This window comes from Parus major, chromosome 3, assembly GCF_001522545.3.
Source record: "Parus major isolate Abel chromosome 3, Parus_major1.1, whole genome shotgun sequence".
NCBI classification, from domain to species: Eukaryota; Metazoa; Chordata; class Aves; order Passeriformes; family Paridae; genus Parus; species Parus major.
In genome coordinates this window covers 18,091,186-18,110,428 of record NC_031770.1, presented here as the reverse complement: position 1 = coordinate 18,110,428, position 19,243 = coordinate 18,091,186, and the positions used below count along the sequence as shown (strand labels likewise).

The following is a 19,243-nucleotide window of genomic DNA, read 5'->3' as shown; positions in this document are numbered from 1 at the left end:
CTGTTACCATATTACTGCCTCAAACACCTCTGTTCCAAATCGGAGAGTCTTTCTTCTAATGTGAAAGCATCTACTTTGCCTTTTGGTAATTCCTGTGCAGTAGGATTGGTGTTTAGGATTCACAGTGAAAAAATACTGCATTATGTTTAAACAGCTACTTAGGAGCAAGAGCTCACGTGGGAGAAAAAAGTGTGCATGAATCATGATTTAAGATTCAAGTATACTTCGTGCTATTTAAGAGACATTGTCTGTTAAATACAAAAACTCTTGCCATCTTTTAGTACAGTAGACTGGCAGCAGGAATTCTCATTATCCTTTGGGATTCTACGTGCTCCCATCTTGGATATTCTGGAAAGATGATGTGCATTTCTATTAGAATTTTCTGAAAGTAAAATAAATGCTGAAGTTCATTTAACTCCTAGTGTTCTGCAGGCTGTGTCTGCAATGCATCTGCACATGCTTTAATTTATTTTTTTTTAATTTTAAATAGGGTTGTTGTCTCCCCACCCCCTCAAAAGTCTTTGAAATTATGGCTATGTGGATTGCATGCAGGAACTTTGAGTCTTCTAAGATTAGATTTCCTATCTGAGCTTTCTCAAAACTATATTGCCCCAAAGCTGATTAGAGTCATGTGTGGTACAAGCTGATATGTCACAAGCATTTCTCTGCTTTGTGAGAACTAATTAAATGGAGTATCTTTGCTATGAAGAATGAGAAATTGATTTACTGGCTAATGACAACTTCAATATTTGTGCATTTTTAGCTCTGTGACTATTCTGGGGACTTTGAAGGGCTTTGTGATGGGCATGATTAAGGAATATTGGTGTCTGATATTACAATAGTTCAAGGTTGAGCAGCTTACACTGATAGTGAATATTTTTGTTTAAAACTCAAACATTTAAAGTGAAAAAAGCTAATTTAATGTGGATAATTTAAAAATATTTTTGTGTAACTTTGGGGGTAACATGATGTTCAGAAAGGCAGAATTTCTTGAAAACGTATTTATCACCTTCAGTCATGTAACTCAGGAGAGTTTAATTTCAGAAACTATTATTGCAGTTGTTAATCTTCTTTACAATTTGGTCTTAAAACACTTTATTAAGTGGTCTCTGTGGGGTCATATTAATGCTGAAAAACTGTAGATGAGGAAGACCTAAACATAGTAAATCTTGCAGAGTTCATGATGTCCTGTAGTAGCTGAGTCTGGGGTATTTGAAATCTTTTGCCAGCAGGCATCAGAATGTTATGTGTAATGTTAGCACAGTGCAACCTCTTCCACCCCTAATTCAGTATGTAGTGTATTACAAAGTGAGAATTATATGTTCTGTATTAAAGCTAAGCCTTCAGCAGCTAACCCTTGCTTGGTAGGGATGGAGACTATGCACTTATTTTATGAAGTCTATCCAAACTGAAATTAATAACAGAAAGAAATACCATCAGCGGTTTTGCAACAAGATGTATTTGCCATATTACTGCATCACAGTTTCTGGGTTTACTGACATAGATTGACAGTATTTCCGTTTTGCTCTTGAAAGCCCTTTTGACAGGGGCAACAAACTGGAGCCCTTGTTGGAAAATTATGCTGTGCAGGAAAGCCTTTCAGCCAGCCATAGGTGTGTTCTCTGGGATCCTGGTTTGTTTGATCTCAGGGACAAATAAATACAGGAACACAGTATGTGGGTATTGCATAATAATACTTAGTAAAGCGTGTGTCAGCAAAATTAAACTTCCTTGTGTTCTCTCAGTGTATTCTCAATGGTGCAGTAATGAGATGGTGAATGAGCTATTGGAAAAAACAGCTGATGATATAAATGATTTGTGTTGACAGATTGACTTAGTACATTTGAAAGCATTAACAATATACATAAGTAGCTGAAACGCTGTTTTGATTTGCTTATTCCAGTGCTTAGATTTTTGTACAACATGATACACAGTAGAAAGTATTTAATTTAGTCTTAATTCTCTTCTAGAACAATGTGTTTTCTGGTAGTGGAATGACAAGAAGGAACACTTACGTTTGTGAACGTTCTTCAGATCGCTATTCTGCAATACAGAATGGGAAGGACAACAGGTATTGTTCAACTTCCTTTGCTTATTAGTTTGGGTACAAGAACTGAGGCACAGAAGAAGCAGGTTTTGCAAAATACCATTTTGAATCACGGTATGAAATACATAAAGATGTATGTTTTCATCTTCCACTGCTGCTTCTTTTTGATCAATTTTTGAAGCTAAATGTGTGAGTTGGCATTTGCTTCCTTTCATAGGATCACATTGATTACTGAGGGTTGTCTTCCAACACAGGATGAAGTAGCTGTGCTAACAACTGATTGCTAAGTGGGCAGTTATGCTGTGGAGAGCTTCAGATGGATTACTCTGGCAGTGTAGCCTAACCACTCAAAGAGCTGAAATGGTTAAAATTTTTTAACTGTTTTCAATATACATTTTTGGCCTAAATAGTATTTTCATATTTAACATAGTTAACATCATCATAGTGATGTTAACCAGTTTGTGTCTATTTGTGCAATGACAATGAAGTTTAGTATGTTTTGTAAAGCAGTATTGTATTTAACACTGCCAGTTAGTCTTTTTAAAAATCTTCTGTTCATCCCTGGTGTTATTTAATCCCTATACTTGACTGAAAAATAAAGCACTGGCTTGAATGGAGAGTAATAAAAACCGGATTTTTTTTTTTTAATTTAGATTCAAATAACAGCTCTTACTGTGATGCTTTTCAAGATATTCAAATGCAGCAGTTACTGTCAAATGAATGAAAAAAAATCATTGCACAAAATAGCATAATCTAGTAAACTAGTTTTCTTTTGTTTTCTGTCCTAGTGTTTGAATTTTTTAATGATGCATAAAATTTTAGAAATAAGAGAAGTGCAGGGCTGTTCATTTACAGTAAAATGATGAGCTGTGGAACACATAAAAGGCAACTATTTAATTAAACACTTAAAATTAGTTTTCTGCTTTTTAATGTACTTCCTTAAAGCATTTTAATTTCAAATTATTAGATGGGTGCTTTCAAAAGTGTTTTCCTAAATTTTTGCATATAGTTTCAAATATTTGAACAAAGATAGTAACAATCCTTTTATTGTAAAAAAGCAGATATCAGATTTTTTTAGATAGAGGGTTATAATACACATATTACAATATTTTTTCTGATCTGACGAAGATATTTTTTTTTCAAGAGATTTAATACGTAAAATACTGCAAGGAAAAGGGATTTTTTTTGAAGTTTTTAATTTTAATGTTCATTTTTTCTATAGTATTGAAAGATTCTTAATCCCTGTTCCTTTCATGAGTGCAGTAATTATTGTGCTCAGTTCTTTGAGCATATTCTGAAAAATTTGGAAGAATTTTCTTTTGAGTTGAATTATTTGCTTTTCCTACAAGATGTTGTGTTGCTGTTGAATTTGGATTTGGTGCAGCTGAATGTCTTGTCATCGACTTATTCATCTGATGTCTTTACCTCTTTGCTACAGATATTATTTAGCTGTGGGACTCCAATTGCTAATACATTATTAATGCAATTTCACTTACCCTTGTAGAGGCAAAGCTGTATTTTGCCTTAATTCATTTCACTTTTGTTTTAAAAATTAATGGCACAATAGTTTTGTCACTACTTTCATCTTTCTTCCCACTTAAAGAAGGAGAAATAAAAGTACTGATAGAAGAAACTGTACTTTGAAAGGGTTGACTCAACCTAGCGATGTCTGGAGGACACTGTCCAGAGGAGGACAAATTGGTCCTTTAAAAAGAGTGACTTCTAAGTGATAATATGACAGCAGTTCTAAATGCTTCATGTTCTGGTTGTTTGTTTTAACTACAAGTAAGGGTATTCATGAATGGAGAGTCTATTTAATAAATCTATTTAAGTCTTTGGGAATTTCTTTTTCAGTATTTTTTTGTCCTTGTATTCGTTGTAGTCTTTTTTTATTACTTTGAATAACGCGTGTGTAAGCTTTAATCTTGGCAGGAATGAAAAGGCCTAACTTAACATATATGGAGAATTCATTTATGGATGAACAAAATTTTCTTAGAATTCTGTATTCTTTAGCTGACTAAGGCAGCCTGGTCACTCAGTCTTCTATTTAATTAAGCAGCACTGCTGAGTTCTTTTAAAATAAGAAATTAGTTATTTCTTTTTTATAAGGGGTTTTACACTTACATTCTTTTCTCTTGTCATTTGTCCATCCCCGCTGCCTTTCTACCATGGAAAAGCCTGACGGAAATGTCTGCAAGCAGCACATCCTCTGCAGGCTCTGCAGTGGCCTCTGTCTCCACACGCCCTCGGCATCAAAAGTCTATGTCTGCCTCTGGTCACCCTATCAAAGTCACACTGCCAACCATCAAAGATGGTACTGAAGCTTACCGACCAAGGTAACAGATTGATGGGTGTTTCTTTATTGCTGTGCACTTCAGAAATGCTCTTGTTCAGTTTGTGACAGACCTCAAAGTGTTTGTAATCCAGTCAAAACTGCCACATTACATTCTGGTTTTAAACGGTAGCTTGCTCGAGTGTTGTGGGTATTACAGATGATTTAAACCTGATTTTGTTCATGGAACTCATTTACATACAGTTAAAGAAGTTCCATGACTACATCCTTCTGGAAACTTTTAGAAAACTTATGTAGTTAAAAATTTAGTTTAGATGGGACTGTACAACACAGGCCACCATACATTGAAATTAAATACTGGAATGTTAACCTCTCTGATTTGTAGATTGCTAAGCTTATTGGTGTCTAGAAGCACCATGGTATAGTTCTTCGTACTATTAACTGCCTGAATAGCTTTATACACTTATTTCTGTCAGGTTATGACTTAACAAATATCCATTAAGTTTTTTGGGAGGGCTTACATTAAGGGTAATGTCTTAGTAAGGGTAAAAGTGTTAATGAACACATTTTTCCAGAAAAGAGCTGGGCACACTTTCAGATCTCACTACAGACTTTTTTACCTTTTTCCCTTTTGTCCTATTATCTGTGTATACTTTTTTTAACAGCTCTAGAGATAAATTTAAAATTAATGCATCATTGAGATAGAAATAATCAAGAGGCATTTTCATTGTACAATCAAAGAGTACGAATACTAAAAGCAAATCAGTGGTACATTCAGTTTTTAAAAAGAATCAAGAGCAGGGTTTCTTTCCCCTCTTTTCAGAAGCAGTTGTCATGTAGGAGGGCTTTTAGCCCGGTCTTTCTCGTTATTTATGCTTCTGTTTTCCCAGCAGTGCAACTCAAAGAGTGCCTGCTGCCTCCCCATCTGCTCATAGCATTAGCACCACCACTCCAGACCGGACCCGCTTTCCCCGGGGCAGCTCCAGCCGCAGCACTTTCCACGGGGAGCAGCTGCGGGAGCGGCGCAACGCCACCTACAACGGCCCGCCCGCCTCGCCCTCCCACGAGACCGGGGCGTTCGCACACGCCAGGAGAGGGACGTCCACAGGCATCATCAGCAAGATCACCTCCAAGTTTGTTCGCAGGTTGGTACCTCGAGTTTCAGGAGAAAGCAATTAGAAAAGCCCAGCCTGTGACTGGGACTTTAATTGTGACGTCTATCTGAAGTAAATAGAAATTTAGGTAGAACGCTGCTTGGGTTGTGTGTTCCTTCCAGAATCTGCCTTGTTTCACTTCTGTGTGTATATTGTAACCATTGTTTGACCAGCTATTCTGCTTCCTTATTTTCAAGGAGCAAGAGAACACAGCTTGAAAGTGTCTTTTCCTCCTGTTTCCTAGCTGTGATACAATTAAAATAAAATCAAATTCATTAAAATGCTGAAAAGAGTGACTTCAAAATGAGTCATTATTTAACGTTAACAATATTTTACTTTTTTAATTGAATGCAGTTGTTGCGAGGGCTATATTTACACTCATTTTATTGCTGTACTTAAAAATAATAGGTATTCACAAGTTATTTCAGGTAATTCTAAAATCTGTGAATAAATGAGAAGTTAGAAGCAGGCAGAAGTCTGGAAGTGTGGAAATAATAGTATTTCAGTATCATACAGCCTGTTCTATTATGTCACCAGCTTCTTCAAATTGTAAGTTCAGGTTTCTGAAAGAAGAAAACCCACACATCCTGGATCTGCATTCATTCCTGTGATGATGCTATCAGTAATAATCCTGTGAGGAAAGATGCTGAAAAAGGTTTTCAAGTACACTGTTCAAGATCAAGTGACTGTAGACTTAGCAGTCACAAGAGCTTTCGCAAAAGGGGACTTAATTTTCAGTTTGTCTCTTTCTACCAGTGATTTATCTGTTAATTCCCAAGCCTGTTTATGGATGTGTCCATAATGCATTCTTCTCAGTTTTACCCCACAATTGCATCCTGGAAATTTCTCTTTGCTTTGCTGAATCAGGCTGTTGCACACTGAATTTCTACCATTTGTGTGCAGGGAAAAAAAGATAAATTGAAAGTTAGGTTAAGCTCCTAGTTGCAAATTTGTAAGTAAAATATCATGAATTACATAAGGTGATACTTAAAGGGAAGAGAAGGAAGCTGGATATGGAGTAATGTTCCTTACAAAATTAATCTGACCTGGTGAGCTGATACTGCATCAGTATGTGTCTAAGTAATACCTCCTTTGAAGACCTAAAACAGAAGAATTGAATGAATTATTTTCTTTTTCCAGAAACCTGAACATACAGGACTGTAATCCTCCATTATTGGTATCTCCAGCACTTATATTGTTATAAGGAAATAATTATTCTCTGATTTTAAAGAGAAAAAAAAGTATTAGAGCAAAGCTAGTAAACTGCGTAGATTTGTAAATGGGAAGAAAGGTATTTTCTGTGGAGTAAGTAGTCAATTTCAAGAGTACAGGCTGCTTTTTTGTGCAATGGCTCCTTGTTTTTTACAAGGAATGGTATCTTGACTTTGTTTTTAAGAGTTAGATCGAAGAAATAATATTTTCATTATCTTGAAATATTAAAATAATATTTTAGACTATGTGTTTAGAATTAAGATATCCTAAATTCATGTATTTTAAATTTATCCTTTATTATAGAAGTTTTTTTACAATTTCCTAGTATGTTTTATAATGTTAAAAGTATATTTTGTCAGCCCTGTAGGGTGTGTTTGTTTTGTTACTGGTGATGGTAGGGTGTTCTGGTTTTTTGTTTTTTTTTTTTGAATTGGGTTGTTTAAGACTTAATAGCTGGGATTACATGGGTGGAGGTCCAGGGGGTTATTTTTTGCTGTTCTTTGAGTTGGATCATGTAACTTTGAACTTCTGTACTGTTCAGGAAATAATGGTTTAAAGTATACTTTGACCAGAAGGTGTCATGAAAGACTTTTTTTACTAACTTTTGATAAGGGTAAATGCCTCTTCTGGTAAGTATATAAAATAAATGCATAATTAGGATGCTTAGTGAATAGGGTATTGAAGTGTTTTGAATCAATGGTTTATGTCAAATGATACTTCCCTGGTGTTAGTTACTAAAGTATTTGTGTTTTGAAGGTATTCCATTAATCAGGTAATTGAAATTGGGTGCTAAATACTGGTACAGCAGCACTAGGAACATCCCTAGGTGGCTTACACAATCTGGGGATATATTTCAAGTTACTTCATGCTAAAAAGACATAATGTAAACCAGTTCCTTGCAAAGCACAGCTCTAATGCAACAAGTTGAAGATATATTCAATCTCACTGAAGTCAGTGTAACAGCTGATTTGCTTAAAAGTGAAGCAGATGTTGAAGTAACCTTCCTGAACTGGGCTTCAAGCATTTGGTCTCAAATTCTTAGGCACATCTTACTGTTAATTGCTTGAGTGTGCTTAAGCATGGGCTTGTCTCAAAGTGCTTTCAGGAATTCACAAAGGCCTGACCCACAAGGGCGCAGAGTGGAGCTCCCCTGGACCACCCTGACCAACTGCTCCTCTGTGCTTGCTGGAATTACATGTGGCCATTGCTCTGTCTGCAGTAGGTTCAGAAGAACTTGTTAATTTTACCATCAATTGGGGAAAAAATTTAAACAATTACACGTCAGAGCTGGAAAAAATTAAGGTGTCATAAAGGGAAACTAAAATTACAGCTGTGAAAAAATTATATTAAACAGTATTAGGCTTGCCATTATTTATACTGATTTTTTTTTCATCGGTAGCTATTTAACATTGTTCTAGGTGTAGGTTTTCTTAACTTTTATTTTTCACCTTTATCATTGAATCTCAACCTTAACTTTGTTTTGAGGGATCCAAGTGAAGGCGAAGCCAGTGGCAGAACTGACACCTCAAGGTGAGGAGTCACTATTAATACTTCGCTCCTAGGTCTTTCGAATCAAGTGATTTCTTAAAGCCTTTTAAATCAAAATGTAAAAGAGAATAGTGGTTAAGTATTCTGTATTTCAAAAATGTTTTCTGTTTGGGGGGGGAGGGGGTCTTGGCAAGGTCCTTTATATCCCTCATTTCTGCTTTATTGCGAAGTATTTAATACAAAACTTTATGTAAGCATATTCCTTTGAATAATAAAGCCCCCTGTAGGAGTTAACCAATCCTTTAGGCACTTAAAATCATCTTTTGACTTTACAAATATTTAATGGTGTTTACTTTTGGTTTCAGTGGACAGTGTAAATACTTAGTGTGTCTGTGTGTATATACGTCTCTATTAAATTTTTACTATAGTTACGTACTGTGCTCATTACTAAAGCTGTTGCTTGCCATAAGTAAACACCTTATAGTCCCTGAAAAATGAATGTCACTTGTTCTAAGAAATAAAGCAAGTGACATTCAGACAAAAGGAGTGGTGACTGCCAAATATTGAATTTCTGTGGCAACCACTGTACACAAATCTATATATGCTTTGTTAGCAATAAAACATTCCTTCATATGCTCATTCTCCAGTATATCTGCTCTTTTGCCATGTTTCAGCTTTTGGTGTGCTTAAGCACAGTGCATACCTCTTTATTTTTCTGCTCTCTAATGAACAGGCATTGTAGTTTGCATTCATTCTAAACCAGTCACTTAAAGAAAGTATTGATTTAGTTTTCAAAACAGCCTCTATTTTAAAAAAATAAACAGCACATTCTTACACTGTATATAATACACAATGCATTTATCTAAGTTAGCCCTTTTCAATTCAGAGTCTCTTAGCTGTCAAATTCTTGGATGTAGAAAAGGAAAAGAGACTGAGTGTTCAAATGAAGTGTAAAGTTGCTTTCAGCTCTTGCTTTCATTCTTTAGCTTTCTCTGCTTTTTGTCATCCTACAGTGTCTGTTTTGGGCTAAAAAAGTCATTTGAGATCTTATCCCTGCTCCATCCCTTAATATCAATGCGGTTCTCTGGGGGTCACACAAAGTTGAATTAAAAGTGCTTGTTTTGACTCCTCTCTGAATAATAATGACAGTTTATAGAATCAAAATGAGAGCAGCACCTTTCCCCAGTGGTGGATGTGGAGGCATCAGAAATACCTGGGGCAAGAGCAGATACAGCTGCCTGTGGAATTACTTTAAAGTAATTAGTGCTGGTTCTCAAAATGTTTTCTGCAATGGAACAAGTAATCTATTTGATAATGAAGCATCAGACAAAGAGCATTAATTGGAAATTGCTCCCTTGCAATTTTGTTCTTTATCAAATAAAATAGTTTGTGTCTGTATTTGTAAAACACAAGTCGCTGTTTCTTACTTGTAAAAGCTGCTGGCTCTGTGCTCAAATGGTGACCAATAGGCTGTTCACAGCCAAATTACAGTCCAAAATTCTGCCTCATCAATATCATTGTATGTTAAAATAAAATACATTATTATAAAGTCTTTTGGCACAGAGAGAGGTCAAAAATTAAATATATACAAAAGGGGGGGAAGGCAGAAAAGAGGGTTAGGGAATTCACTAAAGACTTGTGAGTTGCAGGGTGGGATTTCTTCCTCTGCTGCTTTTACAGTATAATTTCTGCTTCAGGATTGTGTCCCTCAACTTCAGTTTTGTTGGTGTATGGCATGCTCCAGATCATGAAATCAGCAGAACTTCAGTCATGCTTTTACATAGATTCCACTTTCTTTGGAGCAGTATGGAGTAACGTGTGTCTGCTGCAGTTCCCATTGCACATGTTGTCATTAGAACATTGTAGAGCAGGGGTTTCCAAACTTGCTTTGCTGTGTGCCACTACTGTGGCACAGCGCTGTGCTGAGCACACGCGTGCGGCACGTGGGGCAGGGCTGTTCCAGCAGAGCCCATCCCAGTCCCTGAATTAGCTTGCCCATGACTCGTGGCTTCTCAATGGCAGTTTAGAAACCCCTGTTCAAGAGCTGTATTTCTCTTCTCTCTCTCGGCTACACTGCTCTGGTTTTGACTTTGCTGTGTGTCACTTGTTCCAGGAGTGTTTCTGGGGAGCCTAAAGACAGAGAGAAGGAGGATAGCAAAGATTCAAAGCCACGCTCCTTGCGCTTCACGTGGAGTATGAAGACCACGAGTTCTATGGACCCGAATGATATGATGAGAGAGATTCGGAAAGTGTTAGATGCCAATAACTGTGATTACGAACAAAAAGAGAGGTTTTTGCTTTTCTGTGTCCACGGTGATGCACGACAAGACAGCCTTGTTCAGTGGGAGATGGAAGTCTGCAAACTGCCACGATTGTCGCTCAATGGAGTTCGCTTCAAGAGAATATCTGGGACTTCTATCGCATTTAAGAACATTGCATCCAAGATAGCAAACGAGCTTAAGCTGTAAAGAGAACCTAAATTCTTTGGGATCAGGGAAGATTCATACATGATCTACACTTTGAATGTACTGGTTTCGCCTAATGTGATTGGCCTGTGAAACTCCCCATGTAGAAATTGCCCTTACTGCAATAAGGTTATACATAGTTATTCAGAATTGTAAAGTTAAATCCAGTATGACCTATATTAAATAACTGTAGCTAAAGAAGTTATGTTCACATGTACAGGTAAGTATATAGAGCATTCTGTTCATTTTATGTTCATAGAGTTGTATAATAAAAAGATGACTGCTTAAATTCAGATCTTGTATAGTTGTCTAGATTTCTGCACAGAAATGTATGTTTGATGCTTTGAGTTGGAAAAGTTCTTCCCTATCATTTACATTTTTGGTGGGTTTTATAAGTCTTACCTCTACCATGCGTTTTTTAAAAAACTTGTCCTGAGTCAAATGCACAAACTAGTTTTCACAACTGTAGCATGACCATTTTTAATTATTTAAAAATCGTTCATGAGTTGAACCAAAAGTCGATGAGTAATTGGCTTTTGTTCTACATGAGACTGTTCCTGCTTATCTTTGGCTCTTATCCTTGTTATTGGACAGTGTTTAGTTGAAAAAAAAGAGACAAATATGTTTACAGTGTTGGCACTTACAGTTTAGAAACTTTGTTCTGCCTTTGGCCAGCTCAGAGCTGTGGGGGAACAGAAACCAGGCATAAGTGATTTCTGTCTGCAAATTCCAGTGCTTATTCCCATGGCCCATTAACAAATGTAGCACCAAAACGGAGAACCAGAATTATTTCATTTGAATATCTTGGTGTAAAATATCACTTATTTGCTGCCTTCAGAATACTACAAATTCCATTTTATGGAAATCTATTAACATTGGGACTGTTTAATAGCACAAGATAATCTGAAGTGTTGACCAATTGTGTAAGTTAATAATACCACCTCAGGAATTAGCTTGGCTTTTGGAACATGTGCCCCCAAAGAGTACATGCAATTCCACGTAATATTTTACAGCTAAACATACATTGTTTATAATGATAAATTGTTGATTTATGCTTTTGTGGTTGTACAGTTTGTTCCCATGTAACCTGTTTGTGTTTAATATTTTACCAGATTTCTTGTATTTATTCCACATCATTATGCCTGTAATGTGCAGCTTTGTAATTAGGCACTTGCCTACAGAAAAGAAAAAAAAAAACAGCCCCACATTTTTTTTCCTTCATAATTAATGATTATAAACTATGTAAAACCACTAGTACTGGTACATTTTAATACTTGTTCTTTTGTACTGAATTAACCATAGAGGTTGGTTGTGCAATGTTATTTAATGTCGTAATTACTGTAATATCAACATATGGGCCCCATCTGCACACTCTTGTGAAGAATAGAAAGTTCATTAAGGAATTGTCACTTTAAAAAATAAAAATGAAAAAAAAAGCTGTGGTAAACTCTGTAACCCTAAGTTAGAAAGCTGTAAGTGTAGTAAATGTGCCATTCTCTAATGGCTTCTTGACCGAGATGGACTTTACATACTGTACTGTGATGTAGCTTTCCTATGTAACAGTTATGTTCGGAAATGGACGTGTATTGTTGCCTTAGAAAAAGGGTGGTGTTTGGAAAGAAAGAACTGTAGCCCCTTTTCTTTTTTTTTTATCTGATGTTCATTGAACCAAATCTGATGCAAGTCATCTTGATTCACTGGTGCACTCTATTAAAACTTACTTGAACAGTTCTCATACTAAAATACTTGTTGTTTGCCCTTTATAAAAGCACAGTCATTACTGCAGGTAGCAAAAGAGTTTAAAGGTGCACAGGCTCCACCTTCAGCATGGTGTGAATTCAGGATTAGCATGGTATGGGTTCAGTGCTCCTGCACTGTTCAGAAACGATCAGTGGTTTAGCATTGCTTAGAAATGGATGTCCAGGAGCTTTTACAGGAGTTCACCAAAAATCAGTCCGGGGAGGAGGGCGTTGTGTGTCTGCTCAATTTACCCATAAATGTCCATAGATACTCAATTGTTTTTAAAAATACACAACTGGAACATAACTGTGATGCTAATCTAAGGTCATGTATGAACTTGGTCATGAAAGAAAACCCTTTGCCTTTTCAGAAGGTTCAGTGGAAAAAATATAGGTCATGCTGTGAGACAGTAGATTAAGTACTTAGGAGAGCCTCCCGCTTTACAGGCGCTGTTTTTCCATGGCTAACTTTGCCCTAGATTGCCGCTGGTTTTCACTGCTCCATATAAATGGAGATGTAGCAAAACACACACAGCTTTTCCAGAGGACAGAGCTGACAAATTTTCATTCAGCTTACCCATGAAACATGGCACTGTCAATTCAAAGTTTATGTATCAGGGCAGCCTGCAAATGGTGTTCTGTCCAGTGGCTGCCAGCAGTGTGAAACTGGCCTGATTCCTGACCTCTGTGCCCTCCTCCTCCTGCCTTGCTGGAAGAGATGAGCTGTGACCGACCTCATGCTCTCCATAGCAAATACACCTGGAGCTTTCCCAGGGACACAGTCTGAGTGCAAAAGGTGTAGGTGCACACAGCACCTGGCTTTCCAAATCTGCTGCCCCAGCAGGAGTAAGATGGGAAGATCAGAGAAAGCGGTTCTGAAAAAGCTCTCTGGTTTTATTGGCAAGCAGAGCCTTAGTCCAGGATCAGTGAGATGACCCAGTGCCTGGTTCTGGGCACCCTCAACAGCTGACTTGTGCTGGACCTCTTATGTCTCAGTTACTTCTTAGGCAAGAGGAATAAGCTGCATTTCAGATCCAAATGCTCCCAACTTCCGTGTGGGAGGGGACTGGTGTGGCATTTTATCAGCACAGTTTTAACTTCAGAAATACACAAGAGTTTTTTAAATGCCACATCATGTTTCCCAGCTCCAGGCTGGGAAGAGAGATGCCTCAAATCTTCAGAGGCCTCATTAATTCAACTAATCTGTTGGCAGCATCTCTAAGGGATGTTTGGGACGGGTGGAGGGTGAGCAGTGGGGTTACTGCATGGTTTGGCTTGTCTGAGTTGGGGTGGTTTTTTTGCATTATTTCTTTCTTTGGGGTATACCAGCATTTCCAAAACTAGTGCATCCCTTTCCACACAGTCCAGTTTAAAATCATTAAAATGTATATAAATCAGTGAAAATAAGATAGTCACTCCTGGTCCACTGAACAAATAACAGTGCTGGGGAACCAAGTTGGGGTCATTATGCCATATGGTAATGGGTGATGCTAAAATTCCTTGAGCTGTTGAGACGTGAGGTTTTGGTATCTGGTGTCATACAGCTCGGGGTACCTTGGACCTGTTCATGTCAGAACATGTCGTGATTCCCCTTCCGTCTTGCAAATGGAGACACTAAATCTCAGCTGAGAGATGTATTCTGATAGTTGAATTCTGGAAAACAAACTTGTGAGGTACAAAGCAAGTCTGTGGAGAAAGGCCTGCCTCTCTTGGGATGATAGGGAAAAACTACCTACCTCAGAGCTTCTCGTTTATGGGATAGAGCACTTCTCCTGTAGTGACAGTCTTGAGACTTCCACCATCCAGGGATGTGGCCCCACTGTTCTTTACAGAGCTTTCTGGAGCTGTAGAGGTGGTGAATCACCATCCTTGGGGCAGATAAGAATGTGAAGTGCAGGATTTACTTTCCAAAAGTTACACACGCATCTTGGGAAGATGCAGGTTCAAGGCTTTGTTTCTCAGTAGGAAGAATCCAGGGGAAAGGATTAGTCTGTCCCCATGTTGCATCTGCTTGCCCAAAGCATTCATATGAGTATCAAATGTTGATAAATACACCAACTGGTTTAATAAATTGCATCTATCCTCCCTGTACAGTTTTGCATTTCTTGATGTACCCCAGCTGAGGAACACTGCTTAGGAGAGGCAGCTGCTACACTGCAGCCGAGGTGGGGCTGTCACAGCCTCCCCGGTATCTGGGCAAAAGCCGCTGAGAAATTCCTCTACTTGCCCCTTTGCCAGGGGTAGCTGAGTGCAGCCCAGGAGGCAGAAGAGGCTGTTCACCCGTGGCTTTAGTAGGAACACCTATAACTGAGGGATATCCAAGGAGCTTGGCCTTTTTGGCTGACGAGGAAAGAGCGTGACCTCCTGGAGCGGTGCTGCCGTGGGCCGGTGCAGAGCGTGCGGTGCCAGGAAGGATCTTCCAAGGCTCTCGCCGGCCCTGGCGAGCAGCCCGGGGGCGGTGCGGGCTGTGCCGTCCCGTCAGAGCTCACCTGTCCCCGCTGAGCTGACGGGCTCCAATCCCGGGCTCCCGCAGCAGCTCCCGACTGCCCGCACCACAGCGGTGGCGAGGCCGGGGTCCGGAGCCGAGGGCATCGCCTGCCCCGGGCCGGGGCGCCTCTTCCCGCAGCCGTCCCGCCCCGGGGGAGGGGGCAGCGGCCGCCTCCGGCCACACCTGTGGCGCAGCGCGGAGGAAGCGCCCGAGGTCGGCGCAGACGGGTCGGCGCCCGGCGGCACCATGACCGTGGGTGCGCGGCTGGGCGCCAAGGTGAGGAGCAGGTTCTCCCGCCGCGGGCCCGGCGACGACCAGGTCTCCATCCTGCCCGGCGAGGAGGAGGAGGCGGCGGGGGCCGGGGGCAGCGCGGGGGCCCCGCGGCCGGCGGCGCTGCAGCAGCAGGAGGAGGAGGAGGAGGGCGCCGGGTGCAGGAAGGTGCGCTTCGCCGTCCTGCCCGGCTCCTACGAGCCGCTGCGCCCGCCGCGGGCCCCCGGCAAGCGACCCTACGGGAAACGCCTGAAGAAGTACGGAAAGGTGAGGGCGCAGGAGCGGGGACCCTCAGTACGGGGACCCCCGGCACGGTGTCTGCGGTGCCGGGAAGGCAGCGGAGCCTCGGCTCCGACAGTTCCGAGGGACTCCCGGGATGCCCCTTATCCCGCAGGCGCTTCCGAACCCGCGCCCGGCTCCGAGGTGGGGTCAGGGCTTGCTCTGGATCTGCCCGGGAAGGAGCCGGTGCTGCCGGGGGGGAGGCGGACACCGACCCTCGCCTGGATCAAAGAGCACAAAATCTGTCTATTCGAAGTGAAAATGACACTAAGCTGATCCATGTGACGGGTGCTTTGCCTCGCTTGGTTCTGCGTTTCCCTCGGCATCATAATTTTAAAACTATTCCTTAAAACTTCCAGTTAATTGGCCTACATTTTTTCCCTTCCACTGAAGTGCCCGAAAGAAACTGTAAACAGCCCTGCAGGACATTCCTTGGCCAAGGTGACCCTTAGAAATCACTGCTGTGAGTTACAGGGAAAAAAATGCAGCTTGTTCTTCATCTGTAGCGACAATTTTGGATCAAAATTGTTCTTTTGCTTTCCTGTGTGGGAAGTCACAAGTCCTACAGTCTGGTGGTTTGGTTTTCTTCCCACTGGAGGACGGGTGCCTTTGGTTACAAAACTGCCATGTGGAAGAATTCTATTGTTTTTCTCTTGTTCACGTCACTGAAGTACATCTCAGGTATGTCTTGGATATTCGTAGCAAAAAGTAGTTTCTGTGTTAACAGGAGAAACCTCTCTGTTGTCAGGAATCCTTTCCAGCTGCTGAGATTACAGGTGTCATCATGAGACATGGTTTTCTACTGCGTTCTATTTAAAAAACCATGGTTTTGGTAAAGCTATGCTTGCTATGTCTGACATGCAGAAAATGCCATTAGCTTGACAAAGTTACTTTTGAAATTGAGTTTACAGATGTCAGCGTTGTCCCGAGCTGCCTCTCAAATCCCACTGCTTCATGAAGTAACGAACAGAGTATTTAATTATTTGGTGACAAATTTGATTCTTTGAGTTTCCAGCGCTGTGTTTTCCAGGTCCCACGCTGTAGGAAGCTGTCTCAAGCCTGTACGGTGCAGTTTTGTGAGAATGGTTGCAACAGGTCATCACTTTGCTGTTGGTGATGCTGTTGGTATATAAAGGTGCTTTTAATGCAGTTTAGAGCACAGGCCAGTTCTTGGGCATTGTGTAGTCCCTTTTGTGTTGGTCAGACGACATTCCCAAGGGGAAGGGTTGCCAGTTTGGCTCTGGCATACAGAACAACTCATGAAAGAACAGGTGAAGTCTGGGTAGGTAAATGAAGGGCAGGAAGGGGGAAAGAATACTCCAGTGTGATATAATGAGGCAGGGGCAGATGTAGGAAGGGAAGTCCCTAAATCTCCTCCTCCATCCTCAGGATCTGCCCCCTGGCTCGAGCCACCTTTTTATTTTGGCACCTCAACTCCTTTTGAGTAAGTCTCTATAGGAGTAAAACCAGCTAAGTTCAACTGCGTAGTAACATCATGACAGCTGATGTTTTTTATGTGCCAGAACCTCTGTAATCCAGCTTTAAGAAATCATAAGAATATAATGAACATTGACTGGATTTCACTGATTTAAAAATATTTACTCAGATTTGATGTTTCCCATGTTACAAGAGTAATTTTAATCTAGTCTCACACAACTATAAAGAGTTACTAGTAATTAATTCTGATATTCCTCTAAATCTGACCACCATGTATTAATTCCCCAGTTGTGAGCAGCCACATGAGCAAAAACTATCAAAAATTAAATTAAAATTAGATTAAGGTTTTCAGTTATCCATGGCAAGTGTACCTCTAGTGCAGTACATAGATGAGCTCCTGAATGTGTACTGATGTGGATCAAAACTTTTTATTTTGACAAAAAAGCAATGAAATTTCCATAGAAATATTTTCAGTGATTACTTCTTTCTTGTTCAGCTCCAGTTTTAGATCCTTATGAACTTCTAGGAATTACTAACATAGTTGGAACTTGTAATGTGGGAATTATGTACTTCTACAAACTAGGGTGAATTTAAACTAATTTTATTCTTGAATAGAATCACATGTGAAAGCCTGGCTTCCTGTGGAGGCTGCATCCGTTCAGTTTAACTATACCCTGTGGGTGTGTATGCCTATATAAAAATAGATGGAAAATGTTTTTCCACTCTCCAGCCCTCGTTAGCTGTGGGAGAATTTCATTTTCTGGGGCCATGACACCGGCTGTCAGAATGATTTTAAGTGAAGGTATTTTCTATCACCTTGTCTTTTTTTATCCCTTTTTCTCATCTCTCTCCCCAGAATGTCGGAAAGGTTCTGCAGAAGGGTTGTCACTACCTGGTGGTCGGCCTGCAAGGATTAGCAGCAGCCTATTCTGCTCCCTTTGGAGTGTCAGCACACGTGGCATCCTTCGTCCGCTAGCACAACTCCCTGTGCCCCACAGGAGAGGACACGAGGCCATTGCTGCTTTCTCAGGATTAAATTTGAGACCTGGATCTGAAAAAACTCTTGGACCAACAGCCCTGATCCCCTGTGCCCTTTCCAAGACTGAGTGCTCTTCTCTGAAAAAAATTCCAGTGCTTTGTAAAATCAGATTGGGTCAAAGAAGTGTAAGGATGAGAAAATAATCTTTGATTAATTTAACTTTAACTTGTTTTTGGGCATGAGTTGGTTTTCCAGAGCTTTGTGCTGTGTGGAAGGGAGCCAAGGATGGATGGAAAAGCAAGTAGATGATGGAGAGAGACATGAAGGAAAACAGAGAATGGGACGGCAGCTGGGAAGGTGGAGATGAGTTTGGGTAGTGAGAGGAATTGTCAGAGCAGTGGAGGAAACAGATAACAGAGGACTAGGAAAAGATAATATTTGGTTTTCTGAGATTCTGATTATTGATGGTGGTTTTCTAACTGAGAGGGTTAGGATTATGAGTGTGCTTAAAACTATACTTGGACATAAATGGAACGTGCCCTGAGACATGGAGAGCTTTGCTGCATCATGGTTGTTCATTTCAAACACTGGACATAATGAGCCTTTAAATAATCATAAGAAAGATGTAAAAATCCAGAAAGAAAATTAGGTGTGTATTTGTGATCTTGAGCCATTAAAGGCTCACTGTGATTAACAGTTTAAACTTTTCCTCTGTTACCATGAAATCTGCATATATTCTTTTACTGAGAATGGAGTTTATGTGTGATATACTTGATTCTGGAAGCTGGGGCATTTTAAACCTAATCCCTATGGTGTTCACCAGGGGAAACAGAAATTGATTGCTGGCTGCATCTGAGAAAAAAAAAAAATCCACGCAGCATTTGATATAAGAATGTGAAAATGTGGTGTATGAGAACAGGCCCAAATAATCTGCCAGCTCCATCTCCATTTCTGCACCTGGAAGCTGTAAGCAGAGGATGTCAATATCAGCTCAGTAGTGCAGCTTCCATGTCACACCTCCAGGGACATAAATCATACATTGATGACACAGGAACAAGGCGGTTTATGGACCTTAAAAATTTTGTGGGGTTTGTTTGTTTGTTTCTGTCAGTCTTTTGTGGTAGTCATAAATGACTTCCCTGCTAGCACTTTCTCTGTATTATATATATTTCTAGTTTTGATGGTGTTTTTGTAATCAAGGAGTTGACTTAACTGGAAAAAAATGCTGTTCACTTGCTTTCTTTGCCTTTTCTGAACAAAGAAGTTTGTATGTCTTGGCAAACCACACTGTATTTCTTTTAAATGTAGCAAATGAATCAGATTGGGGGAGGGGGGTGGGGCAGGGTGTTATGCTCTTTTCTAACTGGACTGTAAATAAAAACCACGAGATCC

The 19,243-nt window shown here is 40.1% G+C and overlaps 2 protein-coding genes across 6 annotated transcripts in view; both read left to right on the top strand.

The window, feature by feature from the left end:
• The window catches only part of MARK1 (microtubule affinity regulating kinase 1), a 57,632-nt gene extending 45,242 nt beyond the window's left edge, over positions 1-12,390 (top strand). For 2 of the 5 annotated variants that reach the window (XM_015622513.3, XM_015622517.2), the window contains 5 exons: positions 1,971-2,071; positions 4,225-4,383; positions 5,231-5,485; positions 8,192-8,236; positions 10,308-12,390. In XM_015622513.3, the coding sequence (XP_015477999.1) occupies positions 1,971-2,071; positions 4,225-4,383; positions 5,231-5,485; positions 8,192-8,236; positions 10,308-10,662 (915 nt within the window). In that variant the 3' untranslated portion in view covers positions 10,663-12,390. The remainder of the gene's footprint in view (positions 1-1,970; positions 2,072-4,224; positions 4,384-5,230; positions 5,486-8,191; positions 8,237-10,307) is intronic. The other 3 variants (XM_015622514.3, XM_015622516.3, XM_015622515.3) reach the window with 3 other exon arrangements.
• Positions 12,391-15,052: 2,662 nt separating this feature from the next.
• On the top strand, positions 15,053-19,243 carry C3H1orf115 (chromosome 3 C1orf115 homolog). The gene is made up of 2 exons (XM_015620277.3): positions 15,053-15,423; positions 17,729-19,243. Exons 1-2 carry the CDS (start codon positions 15,133-15,135, stop codon positions 17,846-17,848), a joined length of 411 nt encoding a protein of 136 aa, XP_015475763.1. The 5' UTR covers positions 15,053-15,132; the 3' UTR covers positions 17,849-19,243.

What these genes read in the sequence shown, in the direction of transcription:
- C3H1orf115 (XM_015620277.3), top strand. Translation starts at nt 15,133, where the DNA reads ATGACCGTGGGTGCGCGGCTGGGCGCCAAGGTGAGGAGCAGGTTCTCC. An exon ending in GCCTGAAGAAGTACGGAAAG is followed by an intron (nt 15,424 to 17,728) that starts GTGAGGGCGCAG and finishes CTCTCTCCCCAG; the next exon opens with AATGTCGGAAAGGTTCTGCA.